The sequence below is a fragment of the Diabrotica virgifera genome, chromosome 4 (genome assembly GCF_917563875.1).
Source record: "Diabrotica virgifera virgifera chromosome 4, PGI_DIABVI_V3a".
Lineage (NCBI taxonomy): Eukaryota > Metazoa > Arthropoda > Insecta > Coleoptera > Chrysomelidae > Diabrotica > Diabrotica virgifera.
The window spans coordinates 149,052,429-149,080,143 of NC_065446.1; the positions used below are offsets into that span (position 1 = coordinate 149,052,429).

Consider the following 27,715-nt stretch of genomic DNA (forward strand, 5'->3'; position numbering starts at 1 on the left):
ACGATGACTCGAATGGGTATGAACCATTCGAATTTGGATGCTCGTATACGAGTTGTTTTGTTGTCATTTCAAGGTCATTTCAGGTGTCATTGATGGTTTTAAAATCGTTGTTGTATACAGTATTTTTACAATGAACTTTCTTTTTAATGGGTGGTTTAAAATATTTTTTTAATAGAAGGAAACGACATACTGTACGATAATGCATTGAATATATAACCTAACCTAACTTTATGTACGTATTCTAGCATTGTATGTAAGCTCTAAGCTTGACATATGACACCGTTGCCATATCCTCAATTTTTTCATACTATCCCATTATACACTAAGCGTCAAAATTAACGCACCACGCACCACCTTAAAAATGGGACATTTTTGAAGCCTCGTATTTTCTAAACCTGTCGTCCGATTTTAGTGATTTTTCTAGTATGTTATAGCTTTATTCTTCAAGAATATCTATGTAATAATATTTTTGCTAAACAGGTAAGCGTCATTGTATACCGGGTGTAACAATGATAGTGTGTTTTTTCCTCAAAGTTCGGAACACCCTGTGGAATATTCTAGCGTATATAAAATATTGAGATTAAAATTCGTCTATAGTCTTAGGCTTTCTTAACATTTTACTTTTTGATTTATTCGCTTATGTTGCATAACAAAAAAGTTAGGTACTTTAACAACTAGCAACGTTCTTCATCAATACAGGGTGTTTCTTAATAAGTGGGACAAACTTTAAGGGGTAATTCTGTATGAAAAATAATGACCTTTTGACTTATAAACATATGTCCGCAAATGCTTCGTTACCGAGATACGGGATGTTGAATTTTTTCTTACACACTGACCATTTATTTACTGCTCTAAAACCGATTGAGATATTCAAATGAAATTTGGTAGGTTTTAAGAGGTAGTTATTGCTCATTTTTTGGCTACAATTAAGAATTTAATATTCACCATTGGCGTGCATACGGGTCATATTACCCGGTCATAATCCCCGTATGTAGGTACGCCAATGGTGAATATAAAATTCTTAATTGTATGCCAAAAAGTGCGGAATAACCACCTCTTAAAACTTACCAAATTTCATTTGCATATCTCAACCGGTTTTAGAGCATTAAATAAATCGTCAGTTTGTAAGAAAAAAAATCAACATCCCGTATCTCGGAAAGGAAGTATTTGCGGACATATGTTTATAAATAAAATGGTCATTATTTTTCATGCAGAATTACTCCCTAAAGTTTGTCGCACTTATTTAGAAACACCCTGTATTGATGAAGAACGTTACTAGTTGTTAAAGTACCTAACTTTTTTATTACGCAGCGCAAGCAAATTAATCAAAAAGCAAAATGTTAAGAAACCCTAAGGCTACAGTTTAGTTTTAATTTCAATATTTTATATACGCTAGAATATTCCACAGGGTGTTCCGAACTTTGAGGAAAAAACACACTATCATTGTTACACCCGGTATGCAATGACACTTACCTGTTTAGCAACAATATTATTACAGAGATATTCTTGAAGAACAAAGCTATAACATACTAAAAAAATCACTAAAATCGGACAACAGGCTTAGAAAATACGAGACTTCAAAAATGTCCCATTTGTAAGGAGGTGCGGTAATTTTGGCGCTTAGTGTATAAAGTTATTTAAAAATAGTTTTGAAACACCTCAGTTTGTTTTGAAAAGTAAATAGTAAAATATCAGTGTAAATTTTTTCATACTATCACTATCACATTATATAAACGTGCATTTAAAAAATCGTTTTGAAACACCAAAAAACTAGTAAAATATCAGTGTAAATACTGGATACAAAAATAATAATAAACAAAATAGTGGACTTTGCAAACCGATATTACTAATACCGGGTGTCCACTTATATTTTCCCCATTTTAACTGCCTGTAACTTATAAAGGCTCAAGATAGAAATATGCGGTTTTCGCTAAAATGTTTTGTTTTAGTAAAAGTTTTGTCTGAATGGATTGAATTTTTTATATCGCTTTTAAATACGAAAATAAAAATGGCGGATTTTTGAAAAAAACGTTGTTGACTTTTTTTTAATGGAACACCCAGTATATTTTTTGCAAATTGAAAGAAAATTTATTCACCTATCCAGTGATGTAACATTTTTCAAAATCGGTTGTCAAATCACTGAGTAATTAATTTTTAAAATGAGAGGTGCAACGTGGATATCACATACCTAAATAACATAAATAAGCAAAATGATATTATGTTACGTGATTTCCACATTGCATCTTTCATTTTAAAAATTAATTGCTCAGTCATTTGACAACCGATTTTAAAAATAATTATATCGCTGGATAGGCAAATGACCGTTTTTTCAAGTTTTTAGGTAAATGACCATTTTTTATATCGCTTTTAAATAAAAAATAGCGAATTTAAAAAAAAAATGTTGTTGACTTTTTTTATTAAAACACTCAGTATATTTTTTCGTAACTTGAAAAAAAAACGGTCATTTACCTATCCAGCGATATAATTTTTTTTAAAATCGGTTGTCAAATGACTGACCAATTGATTTTTAAAATGAGAGATGCAATGTGGAAATCACATAACATAATATCAATTTGCTTCGTTATGGTATTTAGGTATGTGATATCCACGTTGCACCTCTCATTTTAAAAATTAATTATTCAATGATTTGACAACCGATTTTGAAAAACTTTATAGCGCTGGATAGGTGAATGACATTTCTTTCATTTTACAAAAAAATATACTGGGTGTTCCATTAAAAAAAGTCAACAACGTTTTTTTCAAAAATCCGCCATTTTTATTTTTGTATTTGAAAGCGATATAAAAAATTCAATCCATTCAGACAAAACGTTTACTAAAATAAAACATTTCAGCAAAAACCGCACATTTCTATCTTAAGCTGTTTATAAGTTATAGGCTGTTAAAATGGGGGAAAATATAAGTGGACACCCGATATTATGCAAGCTTAAGATTCGATTCCAGCTAATATTTTAGCTATTTTTTTAATAATGTGATTATACCATTGATTGAAATTATACAACAAATTAATAAAATAAGTATGACAACACTGTGACTCTTCAGATGAAGGTTGGGCCCAATGTTTTTCGAATTTGCAGTGAAATTGAATTCGAAAATACGACCCCAGTATTTGGCGATTTTTTCATTGTATTTATCATGTAGATTATTGTTTTTATGTATCGCTAAATCAATTTTAGTGTTGTTTGTCTCGTGAATTTATTAAGTAATATGATATATGGTCTATTATGTGACAAAGTTTGGTCCGAGAGAGCAGTGTGATTCCAGTATATCTTGTAGTTGTCATTCTCAAGTATACTCTCAGCAACGTATTGACAATATGAGAGACGGTTTGTTTGCAGACCGGTTTGAGAGAGGATGATGAAGTCCTTTGATAGAGGATTATGATAGAGGATGATAAAGAGGATAGTCCTCTTGATGAAGGATCTTTCCTACTTAGTCATGCCTTTCCTTGTATTCAGTTGCATAAAATGCCTGGCAGCCCCCGCTAAGATGTTGGATGGTTTCTTGAGCTTGATGCATATCGGCATTTGTCTTTTTGGACCTGAGAGTCGTTGACGATACATTTAAAGCAATGTTTCGTTGGTATAATCTGATCCTAAATGGCCAGTAATGAAGCTTCTGTTTATGATGATGTTATAGCTGTTCCATTTTATCTTTTCCCATGCTTCACGATTCATTTTCAAATAAGTTAAATACATTACATCGATGTTAATATCATTGATATATACCTACTGTCAACGTAATAATTATAAAATCGCTATTTTCCCGGTGGAGGGTGAAGGTAAAGTTAAATCAAAAAATAAATTGAAAGGTACGTCCATAGACATATAACATTATCACAGACTGAGCCTACCATCCTCGCTTCCTGACGACAAGATCTCTTGGAAAGGTTCGCAGTATCTCTTTCTAGCGCATTGTATCGAGAAACTAACATGAAACTGAGTGATGGTATAGGCACGGAAAGGGAGGACTACTGTCGCAGCTTTACTATGTGTAAGGGCTGTTTATATAAGAGCGGTTTGCCAACGTCGACGTCGCGATTTACCAGTTTAAACGCTGGTAAACTGGCGGTTGCATATGTACGATGTTGAGCGGTTGAATTTGTTTCTATGGTAACTTGAACCGCGGCGGTTGGGTTTTTCAGGTAAACCGCGACGTCAACGTTGGTAAACCGCCCTTATACGTACGAGGCCTTATGGCTTGATTACACGTAACGAGTACAGTGGCGAGACAGCAAACTGTTACCACGCCGAGATAGTGGTGAGGGCGAGGGATGGTTTATATATATTTGGAAATTTTTGAATTTGGACACGAGTCAGTTTCGATTCACAAAAACAAGTAGTAGTCTAGTAATGGATCGTAAAGCTAACTCTAAAAATATATCAAACGGCTTATACCACTGCTTATACAAGAATTGTCGGATATATTATGACAAGGAGATAAGCGTCTTTGGACTATAGACAATGGATTTTAAGAAGATTTCTTCGATTCATAGATTTTTATTTCTTGTCTATATGTCAAATTTAAATTTGGCTTATAGTTGACATCTTGAGTTTTAAAACCAACAATATTTATTTCTTCTACAATCATCGATACATATGCTGCATCACGTATTTATTTATTTTTCTGCTCCAAAGATTTGAAATTTCACAAGCAAGGGTGTGACTTATACAACTAAACTAAACTTTATCGTCCTGTCTGAGTTCCATTTGTTAGCTATTTTTGAGAATCAAAAATCACATTGATTAACACAAGTCGTCTCCTCTGATGAAGTGGTAATGTGCACAGTTGCACAGCGAGTGTTGTTTACACATACCGAGTGGATTGGCGAGTATACGATTGAAGGGTGGGAGGTCGAAGACTCGGCCTAGTAAATAGAACAAGATCCGAGTGACTGTCTCGCCATATGACTGAGTCGAGCGCTCGGCCAAACACTCGTTAGTATGTTATACCAAACGAGCACTGTCTCGCTACAATATTCGTTACGTGTAATCAAGGTTTAAGAGTGAAAAGATAGTGTCGTCACTTTGCTCAATATGACACTCCGTATATGATAATATAATATATTTATGTCTATGGGTACGTCGATGTGTAGATGATGGGGCTTTTCAACGATTCTCATTTGTTTCGAGCTTCTGTCATATGTTGTATAATATGTGTATATTAATATTATACACGGATTATACGACATATGTCAGAAGCTCGAAACAAATGAGAATCGTTGAAAAGCCCTATTGATACGTACTGTCAGAGTGTCAGTGGTAATTATTAGAAAATGGCTATTATCCCGTGAACATATTTAATAAAGTTATTTTTTAGTGTGTTAAATCTTTTCTCGCTGTTAACCTTCGGATGACAAAGGGGGTAAATTTTGACCCCAATGTATTGTTTTATTTAATAACTTCAGAAATATTTTCAATTTTAAACTTATCATTTTTTTATTTAACTTTAATATCATTCAAGATACCCTCATAATTTGTAATAAAAAAATCCCTATATTTTACAAAACAAAAAATATTTTCTGAATTTTTGGTCAAAGACGAATTCCCTTGGCCTTCCATATTCCAATTTTATATTAATTAATTACCGTGTATTATGTTGAATTGTTTGTAAGAAACATTCCAATATTGAAAAAAAAATGTTTGCTAAAATTGTAGCGGCGTAAGTTAGTGTGTATTTTAAAATTCCTTAGTTCTATGTTCAGAATGATGATTCCTGTTTTTGTTCAGTTGTAATTAAAATATGTTTTACTAATGTTTATTTATCATTTATTGATACAATACTAACATTAAAATTACGAATACATTATTTTATTTCTTAAAACAACTTAATATTTTTGTCAATTGTCATTTTTGACTGGGGGTCATTTTTTGACTGGAAGTCATTGACCCCCGTTGATCATAAGTGTAAAAAAAAGGTTGGTCATCGGAAGGTTAAGGAAATTGATGGACTCAACAGTAAACATAAAGATAATACCTATATAGTTAAATATAGAACGGTAATAAATAAATAAAAAACGGTCACAACAAAAAAGTTAATTTTGTTAAGAAGATTTAATATTACCTAACGTTGAGAAATACAAAACTACCGAGTGAATTGCACAAATAAATTATTAATATTTTTAATATATCGTACCCTTGAGAAAACAGTGATACAAGTCCAAATTTATTACAAATTGAGTTATCAACACTACGATATTAGTAATACTCGTCTTTGCCTGGGGACCCAAAAGTAAGAATTGTAAGTTTTCTATGTAAACTGAAAAACTATATGTATTTATTTTTTATAAATATAAAACCAAATAAACTTTATTGATACATAAATTAAACTTTATTGATTTATAAGACCAAATAAACAATAAATGCAAATAAACCCACAAGGAAAAGAAAATGTTTTTCCTGTAGTTGGCTGTATACCATAGATCAAAAAAATTGGAAAAAATCCTTTGTAAAGGTATAAAATTTGATTAAAATCCCTTTAAAGGGCTACATCATAACAAAACGTTTTCGATTTTTATAAAAAATCATCATCAGTGTTAGATCTAAACATGACTATAACCGATTTATTGAATATAAAGTTCGTATTTAAATTTTGACTAAGGTTAGAGCAAGTTGGTTATACTTACAAACTGGATGCTAGCTGAGCCACCCAAGAAAAATATCCGGGTAAAAACCCTTTAAATATAACATAGATGCGTTAAAAGTGCATACTTTAATAATATGATGGTCACATGGCAACTAGGATAATGCCCTAAGGTAATGGATTGAAATTTCCCAACACGTGGGATCCAAATTGAGTTGTTTACATTCCAATGACTTAATGGCAACTAAATGCGAAATGAGTGATTTTTCTGAAAGGTGTCAAAAGACAAACGGACAACGTGACGTAGAAGTTACCCTGTATTACCACAGCCAACTAATTGTAATAAAAGTTTTTTTTTTTATTTTCACAGTAATAACAAACATCAACAAATTTGTGGCTATAATTACATAAGTACCTTGATTATGTAAGATGTAGGTATAGTATAAAATGATTTTTATAATGCAAATAGAGAATAAGCCGGAATGTATGCAGCCATCTATACATAATTCAAATGAAGTTGAATTAATTAGCAAATAATGGATCCATTTATGTTAAAGAACATCTGGGACCAAATAATTAAGTGGAAATATTTTTGCTAAGATGTTTTATTTATATGGATAGGTTGATGATTGTGGTTGCTATTCAAAATTGAAGTAAGTCCAACTGTGTTAATGAAAATTTAATTTACTATGAATTAAAAGGGGTTGTTGCTTTAATTGTACTAATTGGCAGAGTAAATTAGAGAGTCTGTAAGTTAATTGGTTATAGACAGTTGAGTGTTGAAATTGGAAGTGAAGACAGAATATTATTTGAACTAACAACCTGGGTGAGACAAGTACATATGGAGGAAAAGTTAATATAAATGAAAAAGAATTTGGAAACAGCAAAGAAGTTCGGAAATTTAGGTTAAGAAAAAAGTTGACGATGTAAGGGATTGAAGTCACGATTGAAAGACCCATGGCGGTTGACACAGTTAGGGCTTCTTTGCTTCTTTGCTTTTCTTCTAAAATACAAAAAATATTATTTGGTCCCAGATGTTCTTTAACCCGCCAATGGTCGCTATATGAGATTTTCTCTCACGCTTTCAGAAAATTGCGCACAATTTTTTTTCTGGGAAATTATGCGCGCTGTAGTTCCTTCTAGTCTCCTAACTATCCTCCCTCGACAATCTAATAGACTCGTCCGCTCAGATAGTGACTCAGTTTACTTAGTATCACCGTATTGTTGAGTCAGTGCGCGTTATGTGAGAGATTCTCTTATCAAGCGACCACCGGCGTCACCAACTGTGTATAAAAATTAATTTTATTTTTCCCCTTATTACCTAAAATAATATCCTTTTATGATACAATAAAAGGCGCCGTGGGTGGTCGATGATATGAAAATCCTATATTGTGTGGGTTAGTTGTAGATGGTAACTTACCATATTTATATTTTTCAATGTTAAATATTGGCGGCATCAATAATCGCATTTTATATAAAGATAATAATAATAACACAGAAAAACGTCGTGTCTTTTTAAAGCAAATGGCTTTATCGTTGATGAAACCTCATCTTTTTGTAAAATTTTGTAAAGAAAGGCAAAAGTTGTATATGTGAGAGAAAATCTCATGCGCGACCACTCGCGTAAAAACCTACCTAGCGACCAATGCCGAGTTAACATAAATGGATCCATTATTTGCTAATTAATTCAACTTCATTTAAATTATGTATAGATGGCTGCATACATTCCGGCTAATTCTCTATTTGCATTATAAAATCATTTTATTCTCTACCTACATCTTACATAATCAAGGTACTTAAATGTAATTATAGCCACAACTTTGTTGATGTTTGTTATTACTGTGAAAATTAAAAAAAAATCTTTCATTACAATTAGTTGGCTGTGGTAATACAGGGTAACTTCTACGTCACGTTGTCCATTTGTCTTTTGACACCTTTCAGAAACATCACTCATTTCGCATTTAGTTGCCATTAAGTCATTGGAATGTAAACAACTCAATTTGGATCCCACGTGTTGGGAAATTTCAATACATTACCTTAGGGAATTATCCTAGTTGCCATGTGACCATCATAAGGCATTGTGCAGGACGCTTCACCAGTGGCAAAAGGACCTGGTGAATATCTCTTGTCCTTCACACAAGAGGGGAACCAGCTTTTATAGTGGTTGATATAATTAGATCCTGATATTCTTTATCGAGTCGAAGCAAGGTGTAAATCGGTGTTGAAATGATTCAAATGAGTGTGGGATAATTATTTTATTTAACACAATCACTATTATTTACAAGTATTATACAATATAATTATTATTGAGTTTACTACAACAACAACACATAAAACATACATACATGTGCTATGTACATAGAACTGATAGTAAATTGAATCGCGATTTAATAGTCACGTATTTCTTTAAAAGAGTGAAAAAAATAATTCGCGTGAAAAACCGAGTGATGATAATGAGAAAATGCGAACCGTGAAGTGAGAATGTAATCATTCGAGAGAAATTCTGAGTAGATTTAAAAATGCGTCTAGCCTTCAGTGTGGCTAAGAAGTTTCTGCGAGACTGAAATACTGAAGACCGACTAAACATAAGGATTCCTTTTTTCTTCGGGTTCAAAGCAAAAAGAAAGGGAACTAACTCATTTATCAAAGTCCTAAGCGTGCCTAATTTACGTTTCAAAAAGAAACAGAAGCTTTAATTTTGTCCGGCAGGGACAAAGCTCCTATTGATTTTAGGAAACATAAATCTGAACAGAGAGACAGTTTAATCACACATGGTTAAGTTAAAGATATAGGAATTGTTCTTAATTTCGACCGAAACCCTGGGAAACAGGATGTGTCTTAAACTCGAATGTTTTCATAGTGCAAGGATCCTTGTATCGCCGACCACCCTCGAGAAGCAGTGTTTGGCAAGGCAGATGTGTACGTTTTTGAAATAATCGAGGAATCAGGATTCTTATATAAGTAGAAATGATAATTAGCTTTATGTTAGAAAATCTAACAGAAATTGCCCCCCGCACCAGACGAGGAAAATAAATGTTAAGAGCAAGAGAGAGAAAGAGAGAGCGATGGAGAGAGAGAGAAAGAGAGATAGAGAGAGAGAGAAAGAGAGATAGAGAGAGAGAGAGAGAAAGGGAGAGAGAGAGAGAGAGAAAGGGAGAGAGAGCGAGAGAGAGAGAGAGAGAGAGAGAGAGAGAGAGAGAGAGAGAGAGAGAGAGAGAGAGAGAGAGAGAGAGAGAGAGAGAGAGAGAGAGAGAAAGGGAGAGAGAGCGAGAGTGCGTTTTTCAGTAAATTTGCTTGAGAGAAGAAGAGATTATGGGAAACTTTATCTTCAGTTGTTAATTATTTGAAAGTGATATTTACAAATAAATTGCGAAACATCAAGAGATAATTCTTTACAATAATAAACAAAAATTATTTTTTTTTCATTTTTCTTCGTGTATCTAATATTTTGTACAGAAGGATTTTGACCAACAAATCAGCTATCGAGTGTCGAGGGTTAACTGTAAATAATGTGTCATAAATTAAGTGGCGTCTTGGCCTGAGATGATGCGATGGGCAATGACGGTCAGGCTTTGTCGTGTTTATTTTTCAAATCTATTGTCATTAAAACAGATTATAAGGGGTGACAAGTAGTAGAATTCAAAGAATGACTTGTTAGGTAATATTTTGAAAAGAGGAAATCGGTCATTGAACTGTGTTAGGGAAGAATAATTTTTTTTAATGTGTTTTAAAATGAGATTTTCGACGCTTTCTTGTGATGGGAAAATATTCATCAAGATTGAAATGCTCGTATGGGGTTTTATAGGTTTTATAGGAAATATTTTGTTCTTTAGAATGGGCCATGGTACAAAGACGACAGGTAAAACGATATATCCGATATACGATATCGGATATATAGCCGATAGACGATAGCCGGAATATCCGAAATTCGAATGAGTTCGCGCATGACGTCACAATGAGAGTGATTTTAAATATTCCCCATTTAAAACATTAGCGCTCGGAACACAATTAGTTTTAAATTGGTCATAAAGAGTCATTTTAATAGATTAATATAATTTCTGTTTAACTATTTCGGATTTATTGAAATGTAGGTGTTTTATTGTTTTGATTTAAAAAATTAATTAACAATACAATGAACAAAAATAAATTTCTAAAATAAATTTGTGAGTTATATCTAACAATTTTTTTGTATTCGCCGCTTTTTAAATAAATTTTACGAGCTTGTTTTTGATTGGCTTGCCTTATTTTGCGCCAGTGTTAAGGAGGGGATTGAGCCGTGGGCGTACATATAAAAATTTGTAGGGGGGATAGACGTGAAAATGTTGCACATTACATTTTGTATACTTTGGATGACAATATGTAGTTTAAAGCACCCGAGAAGCCATGGGGGCCACGCCCCACCCCTACCCATATGTATGGGCGCCTATGAATCGAGCCTTCATTTAGTTGCACGTAAACAGATAAAAATAATTTATTATTAAGGGTCTGAAACAAAATCACAAAACAAATAAAACACAAGACTTTACGTTACAATTTTCTTTAATTTTCTCTTATTTCTCATATTTTCTTTAAGTGTTAAGTTTAATTTTCTAAAATACATGTACGACCGAAAGAACAGGAGTTTGGTTTTGTAATCACATTCATTCTTTTCAGACAAAACAATCAGTTTTTGCAAATAATTTTTCCCTGACTTTAACTGAAGTCCAGGACCCATTGAAATTATTAAATATAGTATCCAGTTGATGCATTTTTACCACCAATTCTTCTGGAGGTTTCTTTAGGCTCCCTTCGGAGACTTGGTCAATCCCCGTGTACTTTCAGGAAAATCTAACTTCTTGCAGATATACCCACTGACATATTCCAATGCATCACATTGTAATTGGTTTAATTCTTCGACGTCTGTATCCACTTCTTCTTTTTCTGCATCGTCAGATAAATCTGAGAAGTATGTTTTGCATAACAAAACATCACCTAAATTATCGATTGGACCATCCCTGACCTCATCAGCTTCTGTGTTACCACCTTCGGATAAACTCCCTTCATTCCTTCCCAAAATATGGTTTTTTACGCGGTAGCGAAATTCCACCGCATCGAGATGGTCATGTAAGCCACCAGCCCTCCTCATGTTGCTAAAAAAATTCTCAAGTACATCTTGGTTTAGATTGTACGTAAGAATATATTTTATATCGACTTTGGATTTTATATCATCAAATAAACCTTGTAATGCGTTGTTGGTTTGAATTATTCCTAAAAGTAACAACGGAATTAAATTTAGTCAAATGGGAAATAACATTAATTTATATTGATTATGAGCTCCAAAAAATAGTTTTTTCCGCAAATCGCCAGGAAATTTTGACATTCCTGTCAAAATTTCTTGAAGAAAAAGTCAGGACTTCCTTACTGTAAGGAAATGTCATTTCCTTACTGTAAGGAAATGATATTTTCGTACAGTTGTTAGTGTTCTACATAAATGATAATTCAACCTCAATACGTTTCCATAGTAACCCAAGTAATTTTATTAGGAATTTCAAAGCACCATTTATTTGGGAATAAAATTATCGCGTTTTTTTTAAATCAATCAATATCTGTCGAATTTTAAACGATATGCGGAAAAATAGTATGTTTACCTCGTAGGAAAAGCCACATTCCTGGACTCTGTGTTGCTAAGTCTCGGCTTGCGCCTCGACTTAGCAATCTTCACAGTCGTCCAGGAATGTTAAGCTTTTCCTACCCGGTAAACAATGTACTATACCTAAATGGCAGAACGTATATACATGTGGCAGTATCTAAATATTTTAGGTATGGTTCAAGTGGAAATCGGTGGGACTGCGCATTTTACCAATGAAATTGGATATGTCTAATGCCCGGTTGCACCAACAGATCTTAGGCTTAAGTCGAGAATATCATAAGAATTAATATAATATAATTATAATATATTACAATAAGAATACCATAATATAATAATAGACATAAGTGATAATAAGGTAAGAATCTAAAATTATGTTGCAACGTAAGTGATACTCCAGGAGGCCCTATCTATAAGTAGAGCTTAGCTAAGCTGGAGCTTAAGATCTGTTGGTGCAACCAGGCATTAGACACTCCAGAAGCCGCTAAAGATTAGATGTTTTAACATCGCATTAATCATTGTAAATTAGTCGACGGATATTAGTACAGTGAAAATAATAAGACGATAACTGGACAATAATGATTACAAAGAATAAATTTAAAGTTTTCTCTACTCTAATGACCAAAACAGAAAGCTCATTAGCAGAACTCAATTCAAAATTATTTTGCACATCATATTTGAAACATTATTTGGTTGAAAAATCTCATTTTTGTTGGCAAAAAAATATATTAATTTGTCTGGACTAAATTACAGCTCGGTTTATCTTAAAAGGGATATGTTACTATTAACATTCACACAGTGTTGCCAAACTGAATTTTATTATTGTGAGTGTAAATTTTCCCACCGATCTCCGAGGGTACAATACCTTTTTTTTATTGCCCAATGTCCAGCCGGGGTTGAGTCACTGTAAGATGATATTTATTTTTTATCTAATAACGTCCAGTAGGAACTATTGATAACTGATACAAAATGTCAGAATTTTGTTTTGCGATAGGGCAAAATTTGATGAATAATTATTACTTTGGTCTTCAATATAAAATACTTACCGAAGCAATTTTGAAATTTGAACTATTTAGCATAGGAAAAATAATGAGCAGGTATATACCGACATATATAGCGTAAATTGTAATTAAGAACATTGGATATAATTTATATAGTATATCAAACCATCAAATCACCAATGTTATACATAATTATATAGTTATCCATCTTTAAATTTCAATCATTTCTGTTAAATTCAATAATTTGTCGACCGAATGAAATTTCAAAACTAATTTGTACATTATATTTATTTATTAACGGCATCCATTTACAAAAGTTTTAAGAAAGCTATATTTTATTAACAATAAATTTTAAACTATCAAACATCTCAGAATACTAAACTACAACAAACTTATTTTAAGATACCCTTCAGTTGTTTTTAAATAAACTAATTTTGGAGACAATACATTAAGCGGTAAATAATAATTCTTTCACACTAACAAGCTTACTAAGCAACTTAAATCTCACAAAAATCTCCCCAAAAGCTAAAAAATCGATAAAACTCCCATATAAACGTATATATTCCAACAGCGGCTACTCTCATTGTGACTTCGACAGAACGCGATCAGCTGATAGTCGCATGCGCAATATCGTACCTGGCGTCTTTGTACCATGAGAATGGGCCGCGTTTGAAACATTACCAGCGACAGCGATTACCCATCCAAATATTGTATTGAATAGAGTGGGGAGGTTTTGCCCTAACCGTACGAGTCCTGGCTGTAAAATTTCGTGTTAAGCTTCTGCTCCTATTAAAATTTCAATATTTGATTTCATATAAAAATATTTGTCAGCCAAAGTGAGATCTTTTGGAATTTTAAGAAGATCAGGGTTGACATTGAATTGTGGTAGCTGGCAAGAAATCTTTGGAATTATTACACAGTTTAAGTTGAAATTACGTTCGAAACCAGGTGTGTAAAGCATGATCTTCGCCAATGATTTCGAAGTTAGAGAACTTTGGGAAATGCCACAAACTTGTAGTTCATTGCGAGAAATTCCGGGATTAATTTTATTAGCGAGATTTTCTGTTATAAAAGAATTTTGACTACCAGAGTCAAGTATTGCCTTAGCAAATATGGCATTTCCAGATTTGTCAATTAAAATTACTTAAGCGGTGGGTAAAAGAGTCGAAGAGTGTATAAAGGGTTTATTTGTAATGCTTGTAATGCATTAGGGTTACTTTCATCTTTTTGAGAGTCATTGGAAGAAGATGGCTGAAAAATATTTGCGTGCAGTGAGTTACGCCCGGTTCCACCAACGAGATTTAAGTGAAAATTTGATCTTAAGAAATAATTTTTACTTAAGTCCGTTGAATTTCGTTCCACCAACTAAAAATATTTACTTAAGTCCAAATATTTTTGCTTAAACTTAAGTCCCCTACTACGACGACTTAAGCGAAAATTTTAACTTGGGAGAGTCATGTTTTGACAAAAAGTGAGGTTAAATTTCGTGTTGTTGATGTTCTGTTCCAAGTTCGAACTCGTATTTTTTCAATCCAATATATTTTTATATTATTTTTTGTAAATTCTACCGTAGTCTATAATATTATAAAGTAGTAGTATAGAATAGTGTTAATAGTTTATAGTGTATAATATAGTGTGCATATAGTATAATAGTTTAGTGTATAATATAGTGTATGTAGTAGAGGTTTTTGTGTTCCTAGTATTTTTATATTTTTTTGTTGTAAACTGCAGTGCTAGGTATAGGTTTTTGTGTATAAATAGAATATTGTGTGCGATTTTTTAAAAATGGATCTGGACGGTTTGGATGCATTTGATGAGTACAATCAGATGGAAAATCAGTTGAATCAAGTGGATGCTGAAGATTTATTTGATGAGTACAATGAAATGGAAAATCAATTGAATCAAGTAGATGAAGTGGATAACATGGTTGTTAGAATCCCGAGACAATTCAAGCGAACAAGCTATTTCGAGACATATACTGAAAAAGACTTTTTTGAAAGATTTCGATTATCGAAAAACAGTGCATTTGAAGTATTGTCTCAAATAGAAGAACATTTGCAGTTTACTAGTGCCAGGTAAGGCAAATGTAAAATTTAATAACTTTTAAGGCTTTAAAATAAAATTTTTGTTTGTTTCAGAAATAAATGTTTAAGTCCAATGAATCAATTTTTAATTTGCCTAAGAGCATATGCCACTGGAGGACACTTATTGAGCATAAGTGACATTTTTGGACCTTCGAAGTCATCTGTTTGTAGGATTGTTCAACGGGTTACCCCCTTAATAGCATCACTGAGACCTCGCTACATCCACTTGCCCAATAATATAGAGGAAGTTCGTGAGCAACAGGCTAAATGGTACGAAATGAGAGGGTTCCCAAGAGTGATTGGATGCATTGATGGCAGTCAAATAAAAATAACATCACCTGGTAAGATTGTGTATTTGGAAAGTCACTTAACTACTGCATATAACTATAATGTTGCTATTTTGTTAAAGGGGGCAATGATGCAGAGATTTACAGAAACAGAAAAGGCTACTTCAGCATCAATATTCAAGCGGTATGCTCAGCTGATGGTCTTTTCCAAAGTATAACAGCACGATGGCCTGGATCTGCCCACGACCAAACAATTCTTAATAATTCAGTTGTGAAACAAAGATTTATGAGAGGAGATTTTGCAAATGGAGTTTTATTAGGTGAGCATCTTATATTACAAAAAAAAAGCTGAAAATGCGAGCATTATCATAATGAAAACTTTGTTTATTTACGTATTTAAATTTAAATATGGAAAATTGTTATTATGAAAAGTTGTTTAGAATTAAAAACTATGTTTTAATGTGCAATTATATCATTCTAATTTAAATGTTGTGAGCTATAAAGGTATATACTTACCTCGTATAAAATTAATAAAATTTGATATTATCGTCGGCATAGAGACACAAAAATCTAACTACATTTCACATTTTGAAGTTCAATCTACGAAATTGAACTTACTTTAGTGAGTTTCGTAACTCCTCATTGGGGTTTTAGGTGTTCAGAAACAGGTGTCACTCAAAAGAAATCATTAAGGTAAGTTCAGTGGTGTAGATATCTCAAAACGAGACAAAATGTAGTTACATTTCTGTGTCACTAAGCCGACATTATGATGGTTGCAGCATAAATACCTATTAGACCACGAAGAGCTTTTTATGAAGAATAACTTTTCTTCATCAAATTAAAAATAAAAGAGATAAATGAAAATGATATTGGTATCTGTATCGATAATTTGAGAAAAATCTTCAAATATTTTTTTCCATTAGAAGGATGTAATAATTGTAATTGCATATATCAGAACATAATTTTTTATTCCAAACAACATTTCATAATAACAAATTTCAATATTGTGAAATAAATAAAGATACTTTACTCTTTCGTGAAATTCATATTTTTTGACATACCTACCTTGTGTAATATAGATACAATTTGATATCTGATGGACTATACATACTTACAATCTGTATTGGATTCCACTGGTGAATGATCACTGAAATTAATATTGAGTGATGTTTGTCTGTAATAAATTCAATAATCACACATTTTCCTCACCTACATGTAACTAATAATCAGTATTAAATTACAATATTTTTAGGGGATGGTGGTTACACATGCACCAACTTTTTATTAACTCCTCTCAGAGATCCACAAACAGATGCAGAAAGGAGGTATAATCAAGCTCATATAGGAACAAGGGTAAAAGTGGAACAACTGTTTGGTGTTTGGAAGCGGAGATTTCCTATTATGGCATATGGATGCCGATTAAGCATGAGAACTGTATTACCTATTATTGTTGCTACAGCTTGTCTGCATAATGTAGCAGTCAGGCAAGGCGAACCACAACCTCCAGCTAATGATGATATTGGTGAATATATTGTGATGGATGACAATAATTACATTGTGCCAGCAGGAAACCGTAATAATGATCATGTTAGACGACTTTTTATTGAAAACTATTTTGCTCCACCTTAATCATCATCATTGTCTTTGCTTATCCCTACATGCAGTTTTCTTAAACCTTTTTTCTCGAGCTTGTCTCCACTGTTCCAGTTTTTGCTCTAAGTCTCTTTCACTATTTCCTACTAACACAACATCATCAGCATACATTAAGTATCATGGAATGTTACCCTGTAGTTTTGCTGTTATCTGGTCCAAAACTAATGAGAATAAATAAGAACTAAGCACCGAGCCTTGGTGCAATCCTACTATCACGTGACATGTATCAATCTCTCCCACACCTGTCCTAACACTAATTGTTACTCCCTCATACATATCTCTCACAATCTTTATAGCCACTTTACACGATGCAAGTAATTGCGAAATTTATTGCACAAGTTCTTGCAGCAAGAACTTCTGCAATAAGCTGCAACTACTTTCTGCAATAAAGTGATTACACGGGGCAAGTAATTGCATAAACTGACATGAAATGGACAGAAACTTTGACATACCATTTTTAGGTTAAGTTGCAGCTTTTCTGTGCAATTCGCGTATGACACGATACAATTTCTATTGCTGAAAGAAATTGTGCAATTAGTTGCATCGTGTAAAGTGGGGCTATTACATATTCACCAGGGACTCCTTTGTTATTGAGTGCCCATCACAGAATCTCTCGACGTACTAATATAAATATATGCTTTCTCAAGATCAATGAATACCATATTAGCGTTTTGTTTCTTTATTCCTGTATTTTTCCATCGATTGCCTTATAATGAAAATTGCATCTCTTGTTGATCTGCCCCGCATACTTTCAAACTTAGTTACTTTGAATGCTATTACGTTTGAAGATGTTTTTTTGTTATATTAATTTTTTGGTTGTATGTAAATAAATATAAAAGTTGTCTTAATCATTGTTTATTATATTTTATAAAATAATTGATTAATTCTTAAAATATTTAGAATTATTATACTTTGTATCAAATAAACCTAGTTTAAACCAAAAAACCTGGATTTTTTGGAAAAAAACCTTGGTTGAAAATCTTGATTTCAGAAAGGCAACTTTTGATTAATATTTAAACAAACTTTTACTCATGTAACTACTATTTTGCATTTGAATCAATTTGTAGATATTTTTTTATAACAAGTTTGTCCATTCATAGTCAGATGTATAATTAGTTATTAGAAAAATGTGTTGTTTTTTAACAAGAATAATTTTTAGTTAGGTACTCAAATTATCTTGAGAACGACCAATAAACGTGAAAAATTGTTAATATTTATTATATTTTAATCTCCATATTAAACTATTTATCATGGCCTATGATTTTTTTCTGAACATAGTAAAATAAAATTTAAAATTGAGTTTACTTGTTTGTTTTTTTACAAAAAGATATAGATTAAAAACAATAAAAAATCTCTGAAAAACTAAAAAAAAAAATTTTGGGGGCTTGGGACAGACAAGGGTTAGGGCTAACATTTTGGGCTGAAATTTGAAATTGAGGGTTCATCACCAGAAAACAGCCAGGGAGATCAACATTTTTAAATTTTGGTTTTTTCGGAATACCCTATTGTTTACTGTATTAGTTTTTATGTACTTCAAGGCTTTGACATCTTTGAAAATAGATTAGCTGATAAGCTGTGTAGACAAAAAAAGAGAAAAACCTAAACAAACAATTAATGGACATGGAAATAAACTAGAGAAAACACAAAGAAAATGAATGGAGGGGTTTGCTAATGGAGGCGGGTCTCAAATTGGTCTGTAGTGCCATAAGATGGATAAATAAATAAACAAGATGATCTTAACTACAATGTGTCAGCAGATAACAGAAATAATAATCTAATAATCACTTTTTATTTTAATATCTATGTACATTTTTTTTTAATTTCCCTTTCTAGAGCGTCATTCTCCAGCTCAAGTTTTCTTTTTTTTTGTAACAAAATGTCCACTTCTGCTTGTTTTTCCTTGAGCTGGAGAGCTTGGAGTTGCCCTTGAAATAATCGTTCTTGTTTCCTCATTTCCACCTTCTCCTTCAGTTCCTCAATCTGGCTACTCAGAAACTGGGCCTTCAATTCATCTAGTTTTGGTGGAACTGCGGGTTCGACATATGGTGGCGTAACCTTAGTTTGTGAATTAATTTTTTGTCGCTTTGACAAAGGCTGGTACTCGGATGAATTGTTGCTTCTGGAAGTACCTGGTTGTGAATCTGAAAAAGATACAAATATTTAATAAACCCTCTAATCATTATGACCGTCTGTAGACGGTGTCCAATTTTTTATAGTTAAATTCAGAATTGTCAATACCTGTAGCTTAAATGGCATTGTTTGTTTTTAACTCGTTCGCTGCCAGAGTGTTTTGTATGGATTTTACGTTCAGGAAATTTACGTCACCCTTATTAAGAAATTTGTGGAAATGTGTCTCTTACATGAAAATGAAAAAAAATTTCTCAGTCATATTAACCGAGCTGGCCTATGGGAAAGCTAATTTCTCAGTCATATTGATCGAGACAGCAGCGAACAAGTTAAAATGATCTTATAGGTGTACATTGATAAGCGTTTGAACATTCGTTGACATCCCGTTTAGCAAGTACAAGCAGTTACTTTGAGCCAACCGTCAAGATGGGCATATAAATTATTGTAATTTGATGAGAATTTTCATATAAGTGAAAAGTGGTTTATAACGTCTATATTTTCCTAAAAAGTTTACTGTAGGTATACCATAAATTCTATTTTTTGAATGTATTATTGATTTTCGAAAATTAAATAAGCTACTATAATTTTTACCATTATAATTGATGACCATCTACAGACAGTCATAACAGTTTAGGTACGTAAAGTTTTTTTGTAACATATTTTTTTGGAGCAAATTTATTATTCATTTACAATTAATAAACATTGTTAATCCCAAATCATGATTTCCAATGTTTATACATTGTAAATTATGATTTGGGAGTGCTCCTAGTAGCATTTAACGGGTCTTGGTTTGTTTATTTCTACTGCATCATGTAAATTTAGTATAGATAGTGGCATGGAGTATGTTTATAAAGTGTTCAAATTATTTCGTAATGAACGTGTGAGCATATATAACGTATTTATTAAAGAATACATTGAATTATTTATTGTAAATTCATGTAACTCATATTTGGTCAGAAAAAACGCTTATTGCCTAATGGGCAGATTGCAGATCTCTCAAGGAGTTAATAAAAAAAAATATTTGGTTAAATAAATAAATAAAAATAAATGATTTTTTCAATTATTGACAACTATTGATAGTTAGACGTTATACTATTGATAAATATCGAGTATGGCCACTATCAATAGTTCTCCACCACTACTAGTAATTTTATTGATTTTCATAACAGAGGCAACTCTCTACTTTTACAATATTTTTTTGTATGGCAAGACAAATGTGTATATTAAGCATATTTTTAGTTTAATAAATCCTTATTTCATTAGAGTGGCTTAAGTGGCCTGACATTGCAATATTTGCAGTTCTATAATGTTTAGAATGGTACTTACCGTTGCAAATCACTGTTACCTCCTTGCAATTTAAAATATTATCTGTTTTTGGTTTTATTACAGATGCAACATATCCAGAACTAATCTGTGTATATTCTGTGTTTTGATTTTCTGTCTCTGAAAAGAAGAAAATTTTAAGTAACATGAATTTTGGAATACTGAAGATAACATACCTAATATTATAGGAAGATTTTGCTCCAATAAAATTTCATCGTCAAATTCATTGTCTAAACCACTGACAGTTTTTGCATTGATTATATCGAGAACATTTTCGTCTGGCTCATTCTGTGGCTGGAATGGCCCTCCTCCTGTTCCCAATCTATTTATTTTTAGGCTCGCTGCCGCCTGCCTTTCTAGTTGCTTGATATTGGCCCAATACTTCTTTAATTGGTCCTTTGTTCTGAAGGTGTTTAAACCTTTTGAATTAAATTCAAAATGAATTTGCTCCCATGTATGTTCTTTATCTTTTGGAGATACACCATTGGTTTTTTTACTTTCAATTACTTCCCTATACTTAGATACTAAAAAGATTAGCTCTTCCTTTTCTTGGGCAGAGAAGTTTACCCTTTTGCTGGTTCTCTCCATAATCAATATACTTTTAATACTGTTACTATAACCTAACTTTTAAAAACTAATATTTACACTAGCAACTAATTAACACTAAACTATTATATTTTAAATTTAAACTCACAACTAAAATAAGAATAAACTAATTAATGACTATAAACTCTAAACTATTATATAAACATTAATATTAAATTATCAAGTAAACTAAATTCGAAACAACAAAGGACAAAGGAAAGGAGCAAGCAAAAGTACAATATCATAACAAATATTGAAATGACATTGATTATAGACAGAAGACAGCATGACATGACGCAATTTTTCTTCTTTTTTGGTGTTTTCGCATTACTAACTGTCGAATTTTCTTCTTTTTTGTGTTTCTGCATTAAAAACGTGTCAATAGGTTAAGAATTTTTGACCGTTTTGAAAAGTTGGTATCTCTGATAATTTAAGTTTTTTCTTGGCTAAGTTAAGTAAAAACTTGTATGGTGGAACGCAAATTTTAACTAAGAAATTTTTTTGACTAAGCAAAACTTACGTAAGATTTTACTTAGATCACCTTGGTGGAACCGAGCGTTAGTGAAAGTTGTGGTATTTGTAGTGCGGTATGAGAGACCGCGAGCATCAGCAGATTGTGCTTGCGAATTTGCATCACTATTTTTACGAGAAGAATTGTAACGTGTATTTCTGTTATTATTCTGTTGAGAGGTTTGTGCATAGGGTGTAAATCTAGCAGAATTTACATTTGTGTTTGCATAGCTATTATCTTCGAGGTGAGAAGCGTGAGAGGAACGATTACGTTTAGTGTTTTCTGCATACGAGTTTTGGTGGAGAAGGGTGTGATGGGTTCTAGAACAAATAAAACAACCGCGAGAAGTACACTGAGCATTAGTGTGTTCTGTACCAAGACAATTAGAGCACATGTGTCGCGATTTTAAAAAATAATATATTTTGTTGAGTAAGAGAGGGCAGCAAATTGCCTACATGAATATATCTTGTGCGCTGAATTATTACAGTAATTGCATTTGATGTGATTACTAGAGGAGAGAGGTGGAGAGATATTTGAGAGAAGAGCAGTGACGTTAGATTTAGTATGTGATTTGTCCCTTTTTGTTTCATGGATATTTGTGAGGTCTGCGAGAATGTTGCAGCGTTCATTGAGGATCTCAAAGAGTTCGACAGTTGAGGGAGTACAATTTCGATCTCTTCTTTCCCCATAATACCGTTTGGTGGCAAAATCGAGCTTTCTTGTTATTAAATTAATTAAGTGATAATCCCACGATTCGACGGGAACTTGTAGAGCTTTTAAGGAGTCAATATTTCTTTTTAAATCGTTTGTAAAATCACTTAGTGACCGGTAATTGCTCCTTGTGAGTGTAGGGAAATTTATGATAAGATTGATGTGTGAATTGATAATAGCAACTACAGTCGAACCCGCTTATTGGAATAGCTTTCGTGACAATCAAACGTATTCCTATAACCGGGATATTCTAATAACCGATCTCTGGTCGCTAATAGAAACGTTTTGGCACCTCAAATTTTTATTCCTTAAACCGGGATATTCCTTTAAGCGGTATTCTAATAAGCGGGCTTGACTGTAATAGCAAGACTGTTGTACTTCTTTTCGAGTATGTCAATAGCGAGATCAAAGCTTTCGTTAGTTACGTCAAGCGAATCGATTAAATTTAAGGGTTCTCCGCGGAGGGAAGATTTTAAATAAATTAGCTTTTGAGCTTGGGTGAGTGTTTGATTATCCTTTATAATGGAGGAAAACAATTGGTAAAATGAGACCCATTTACTGGGTTCGCTATGAAATATAGGAACAGAAACAGGTGGTAAGCGTACGTTGGAGTTAGCCTGATTACCGTGTTGGTACTAAGAAGGTACCGAAGAAGAGTTAACCTTCGAAAATTGCGAGAATTTACCGTCAATTCGAGACATAGCAGAGAAGTATTTATTTTCAACTTCTTCTCTATTTTCTGTGTGCAAATCAGCATTTTTGTGAGTGTCTATTTTATTACAAATATCATTATAATTATTAAATGCATTAATCAAGTGAATTCTTCTATGACTTAGTTCAAATGTTTCAGTTTGACTATCGAGAAAATTGCTTATCCAATTCAAATTTCGTTCAAGTGATGATTTGCATGTACCAATCTCCCTCTTCAGTGTGTCCATAATTAAAAATATATGAGAATTTTAAAAATTAGAACATTTATTATTATCCAGTGACAATCTGTAAATATTGTGATTTTAGCGGTACACAAAGAGAGATCGTGGTTGAAAATAGAGTGAGTATGTAGTGTAAAAAAAGAGAAAATTATGCAAAATATTTAAAAATGAGATGAGCAGATATATATAAAAAATAAAGAGTAAATAAATAAATCGTCCTTTAAAAAACACATGCGTACACAAACTTATAGAGTGAATGATAATATGTGGAGTAATATTTAAGGAAATAAAATAAAAGTTCATAAAGTTTTTTATTATTACGATGTTACCTTAGTATGCGTCAAGAAAGCGTTGTTCTTGTAGAATCGGACGGTGTCAGCGTGACGGCGGGCAGCGGGAGCAGCACCAGGACGAGGTGGAGGCGATCAGCGGGACAGCAACCGTCCAAGTTGGAGGCGGTCAGCGGGATGGCGACGGTCCAAGGTGGATGGCAATCAGCGGGACAGCAACAGTCCAAGGGGGAGGCGGGCAGCGGGACAGCAACGGTCCAATGTGGAGGCGATCATCGGGACAGCAACGGTCCAAGGTGGAGACGGTCAGCGGGACAGCGACGGTCCAAGGTGGAGGCAATCAGCGGGACAGCAACGGTCCAAGGTGGAGTCGATCAGCGGGACAGCAACGGTCCAAGGTGGAGGCGGTCAGCGGGACAGCAACGGTCCAAGTTGGAGGCGATCAGCGGGACAGCAACGGTCCAAGGTGTAGGCGATCAGCGGGACAGCAACGGTCCAAGGTGGAGGCGGTCAGCAGGACAGCAACGGTCCAAGGTGGAGGCGGTCAACGGGACAGCAACGGTCCAAGGTGGAGGCGGTCAGCGGGACAGTAACGGTCCAAGGTGGAGGCGGTCAGCGGGACAGCAACGGTCCAAGGTTGAGGCGGTCAGCGGGACAGTAACGGTCCAAGCAGAGGTAATACGATCACCAGAACAGCCGATAACGATTCGATTCAATTTCAAACACGAGCCTTGCTTCTGGGTATGCAGACGATTCTTTGAATAGTCCCACCACGGGTACCAAATTATGTGCAGGACGCTTCACCAGTGGCCAAAGGACCTGGTGAATATCTTTTGTCCTTCACACAAGAGGGGAACCAGATTTTATAGTGGTTGATATAATTAGACTCTGATATTCTTTGTCGAGTCGAAGTAAGGTGTAAATCGGTGTTGAAATGATTCAAATGCGTGTGGGATAATTATTTTATTTAACACGATCACTATTATTTACAAGTATTATACAATATAATTATTATTGAGTTTACTACAACAAAAACATATAAAACATACATACATACATATGTACATAGAACTGATAGTAAATTGAATTGCGATTTAAGAGTCACGTGTTTGATTAAAAGAGTGAAAGAAATAATTCGCGTGAAAAACCGAGTGATGATAATGAGAAAGTGCGAGCCGTGAAGTGAGAACGTAATCATTCGAGAGGAATTCTGAGTAGAGTTAAAAACGCGTCTAGCCTTCAGTGTGGCTAAGAAGTTTCTGCGAGACTGAAATACTGAAGACCGACTAAACATAAGGATTCCTTTTTTCCTTCGGGTTCAAAGCAAAAAGAACGGGAACTCATTTATCAAAGTCCCAAGCGTGTCTAATTTACGTTTCAGAAAAAAACAGAAGCTTTAATTTTGTCCGGCAGGGACAAAGCTCCTTATTGATTTTAGGAAACATAAATCTGAACAGAGAGACAGTTTAATCACACATGGTTAAGTTAAAGATATAGGAATTGTTCTTAATTTCGACCGAAACCCTGGGAAACAGGATGTGTCTTAAACTCGAATGTTTTCATAGTGCAAGGGTCCTTGAATCGCCGACCACCCTCGAGAAGCAGTGTTTGGCAAGGCAGATGTGTACGTTTTTGAAATAATCGAGGAATCAGGATTCTTATATAAGTAGAAATGATAGTTAGTTTTATGTTAGAAAATCTAACAGGCATTTTATTAAAGTATGCACTTTTAACGCATGTATGTTATATTTAAAGGGTTTTTACCCGGATATTTTTCTTTGGTGGCTCAGCTAGCATCTAGTTTGTAAGTATAACCGACTTGCTCTAACCTTAGTCAAAATTTAAATACCAACTTTATATTCATCAAATCGGTTATACTTATTTTTAGATCTAGCACTGATGATGATTTTTATAAAAATCGAAAAAGTTTTGTTGTGATGTAGCCCTTTAAAGGGATGTTAATAAAATTTTATACCTTTTACAAAGGATTTTTTCCAATTTTTGCAAAGAAACAAATAAACTGTCACTGTCATTGAAAATTATAAACGTCAAAATTCATAAGCTATCAAAGACATTCTGTATTGTTTAGCCTTGCTTAACATATTGCAATTTCTATGGAAAAGCGGCTTAATTTTGCGATTCTATACTAAATTTACAATCAAGATGCAGTAGAAATAAACAAACCAAGACACGTTAAATGCTACTAGAAGCACTCGCGAATCATAATTTACAATGCATATACATTGTAAATTACAAATCATGATTTCTAAAGTTCATACATTTTAAATTATGATTCGGGAGTGCTCCTAGTGCTCCATTTAACCTGTCTTGGTTTGTTTATTTCTACTGCATATTGAATGTAAATTTATTATAGTTTATGTTAGTTAAAAAGAGACCTAGTATAAAAGTAATTCGTGAATAATTTCATGCATGGGGAAAGTTAGAGTGGAAGTAGTATAGTATTATTATTTTTACAAAAAAAATTCTAATTTATATCACAATTGGGATTGAAGCCAGATTTAATAAAAATACGATATGTAATACGATTAAATAATTTACAGAAACTTCAGAATCTTACACTAGGCTCTTGGTCTATCCTAACTAATAGGAGGATGTGATGTTTATTCTAGAGCTCATTATATTTATATAATCTTCCTTTTTTGGTAATTTAGTTAGCATTTTGGAGGGTTCCTTAGTTAATTACAATAAAGAAAACAAAGAAATAAAAATGGTAGATATAAATTTAAGTAAGTTAAAAAGTAATTGTTTCTGTATTTCAGGTGAAGCTCCTGTTCAAATTGCAATAAAACATTCTAGACTAGAAATTCTAAAACTACTTCTGGAAAGATCTGCCACGAAAAGCATTAGGGATCATCGGAACTATACACTTGTGCACTTAGCAGTAGAAGCCAAATTTAAATCAATTTGTCAAATGCTTTTGGCTACCGGACATGAAGTCAATGTGAGGGATCATAATGGTTATACACCTCTTCATTTGGCAGTTGAATTAAATTCTGTGGAAATGGTAGAGTTGCTTTTAGAATATCAAGCGGATATAAATCTTCTAGACGTTGACGGTTATACTCCTTTGCACATAGCTGCCAGAGGAGAAACTAGTGGTGATATAATAAATATGTTATTAAAAAACAACGCTAATACTAAGATTAAGACTGAACATGGAGATGTACCTCTACATATAGCTGCTGGAGTGGGCAATATTAGAAGCTACATTAAATTGTATAATAAACAAGACAATACTATCGTTAATGTCATAGGACTTACCCCTGACCGTCTAGCTCAAATTCAAGGCCATACTGTCATTAATCAATTAAATATAGAACTGAACAATAACAATAAGTCTTATGTTCCCAAAATTCCAATCTATAAGCAGCTAAGAAAGTTAAGAAAGAAATAGTGTGATGCGTTTTAAATGTAATTTAAATATTTTTTTATTTTTAATATAATATATTTCTTAAATATTTGACTGTTGTTACAAAAATATTTGATACTGGAGGTATAAAATGAATATTAATATAAAAAAGAGACAACGGCAGTTTTGTTTTCATTTGATTCAGAGTTGGACCACCATCTCCAGATAGCTATTTCTGCATCCCATGCGTCCTCGGTGGAGCTATGCAGTCACAACCCTGAAACAAACATCAACAACCCTGCCTATTTAAGGCGAACCATCGCGATGCAATGATTCCACCTTTTGAGACGCAATCTAGCGACATCTCTCGCAATACGAGGAAAACAACGAAAAGTCCCAGATACAAAGTTTACTACTTTTTAAACAATTAGAATAATTGAAATTAAAAATATAATAAACAATATTTTAAATCTAAGACTTTTCGCTAATAAACTGCTTTCTGGCTGCATCCTGTATCTCAGGTTTTTACAATATATAAACACAGAGACGACGGAAATAGGAGAAAGCAAATAGAGGACACTTTGGTCACGCATTTATCTTCCCTTCGTCAAGGAA

General features: G+C 33.3%; 3 protein-coding genes across 3 annotated transcripts in view; 2 read left to right on the forward strand and 1 right to left on the reverse strand.

The window, feature by feature from the left end:
• LOC126883958 (ankyrin repeat domain-containing protein 7-like) overlaps nt 1–27,283 on the forward strand; it is a 215,769-nt gene extending 188,486 nt beyond the window's left edge. The window contains exon 3 of the mRNA XM_050649726.1: nt 26,511–27,283. Coding sequence (XP_050505683.1) covers nt 26,511–27,145 — 635 coding nt within the window. The 3' untranslated portion in view covers nt 27,146–27,283. The remainder of the gene's footprint in view (nt 1–26,510) is intronic.
• LOC126883960 (putative nuclease HARBI1) lies at nt 14,491–18,504 on the forward strand. The gene is made up of 4 exons (XM_050649727.1): nt 14,491–15,302; nt 15,366–15,652; nt 15,721–15,918; nt 16,851–18,504. The coding sequence occupies exons 1-4, from the start codon at nt 15,013–15,015 to the stop codon at nt 17,225–17,227; spliced, it is 1,152 nt and encodes a 383-aa protein (XP_050505684.1). The 5' UTR covers nt 14,491–15,012; the 3' UTR covers nt 17,228–18,504.
• On the reverse strand, nt 19,022–21,489 carry LOC126883961 (myb/SANT-like DNA-binding domain-containing protein 4). Its single transcript, XM_050649728.1, has 3 exons — nt 20,878–21,489; nt 20,705–20,821; nt 19,022–19,392 (listed from the first exon to the last, which is right to left on the reverse strand). The coding sequence occupies exons 1-3, from the start codon at nt 21,287–21,289 to the stop codon at nt 19,052–19,054; spliced, it is 870 nt and encodes a 289-aa protein (XP_050505685.1). The 5' UTR covers nt 21,290–21,489; the 3' UTR covers nt 19,022–19,051.
• Nucleotides 27,284–27,715: the final 432 nt, after the last annotated feature.

Coding starts and splice junctions, on each gene's coding strand:
- LOC126883960 (XM_050649727.1), top strand. CDS start 15,013: ATGGATCTGGACGGTTTGGATGCATTTGATGAGTACAATCAGATGGAA. Junction 15,653..15,720: donor AATAAAAATAACATCACCTG/GTAAGATTGTGT, acceptor ATTTTGTTAAAG/GGGGCAATGATGCAGAGATT. Junction 15,919..16,850: donor TGCAAATGGAGTTTTATTAG/GTGAGCATCTTA, acceptor CAATATTTTTAG/GGGATGGTGGTTACACATGC.
- LOC126883961 (XM_050649728.1), bottom strand. CDS start 21,289: ATGGAGAGAACCAGCAAAAGGGTAAACTTCTCTGCCCAAGAAAAGGAA. Junction 20,822..20,877: donor AAATCTTCCTATAATATTAG/GTATGTTATCTT, acceptor TCTTCTTTTCAG/AGACAGAAAATCAAAACACA. Junction 19,393..20,704: donor GGTAACAGTGATTTGCAACG/GTAAGTACCATT, acceptor TATCTTTTTCAG/ATTCACAACCAGGTACTTCC.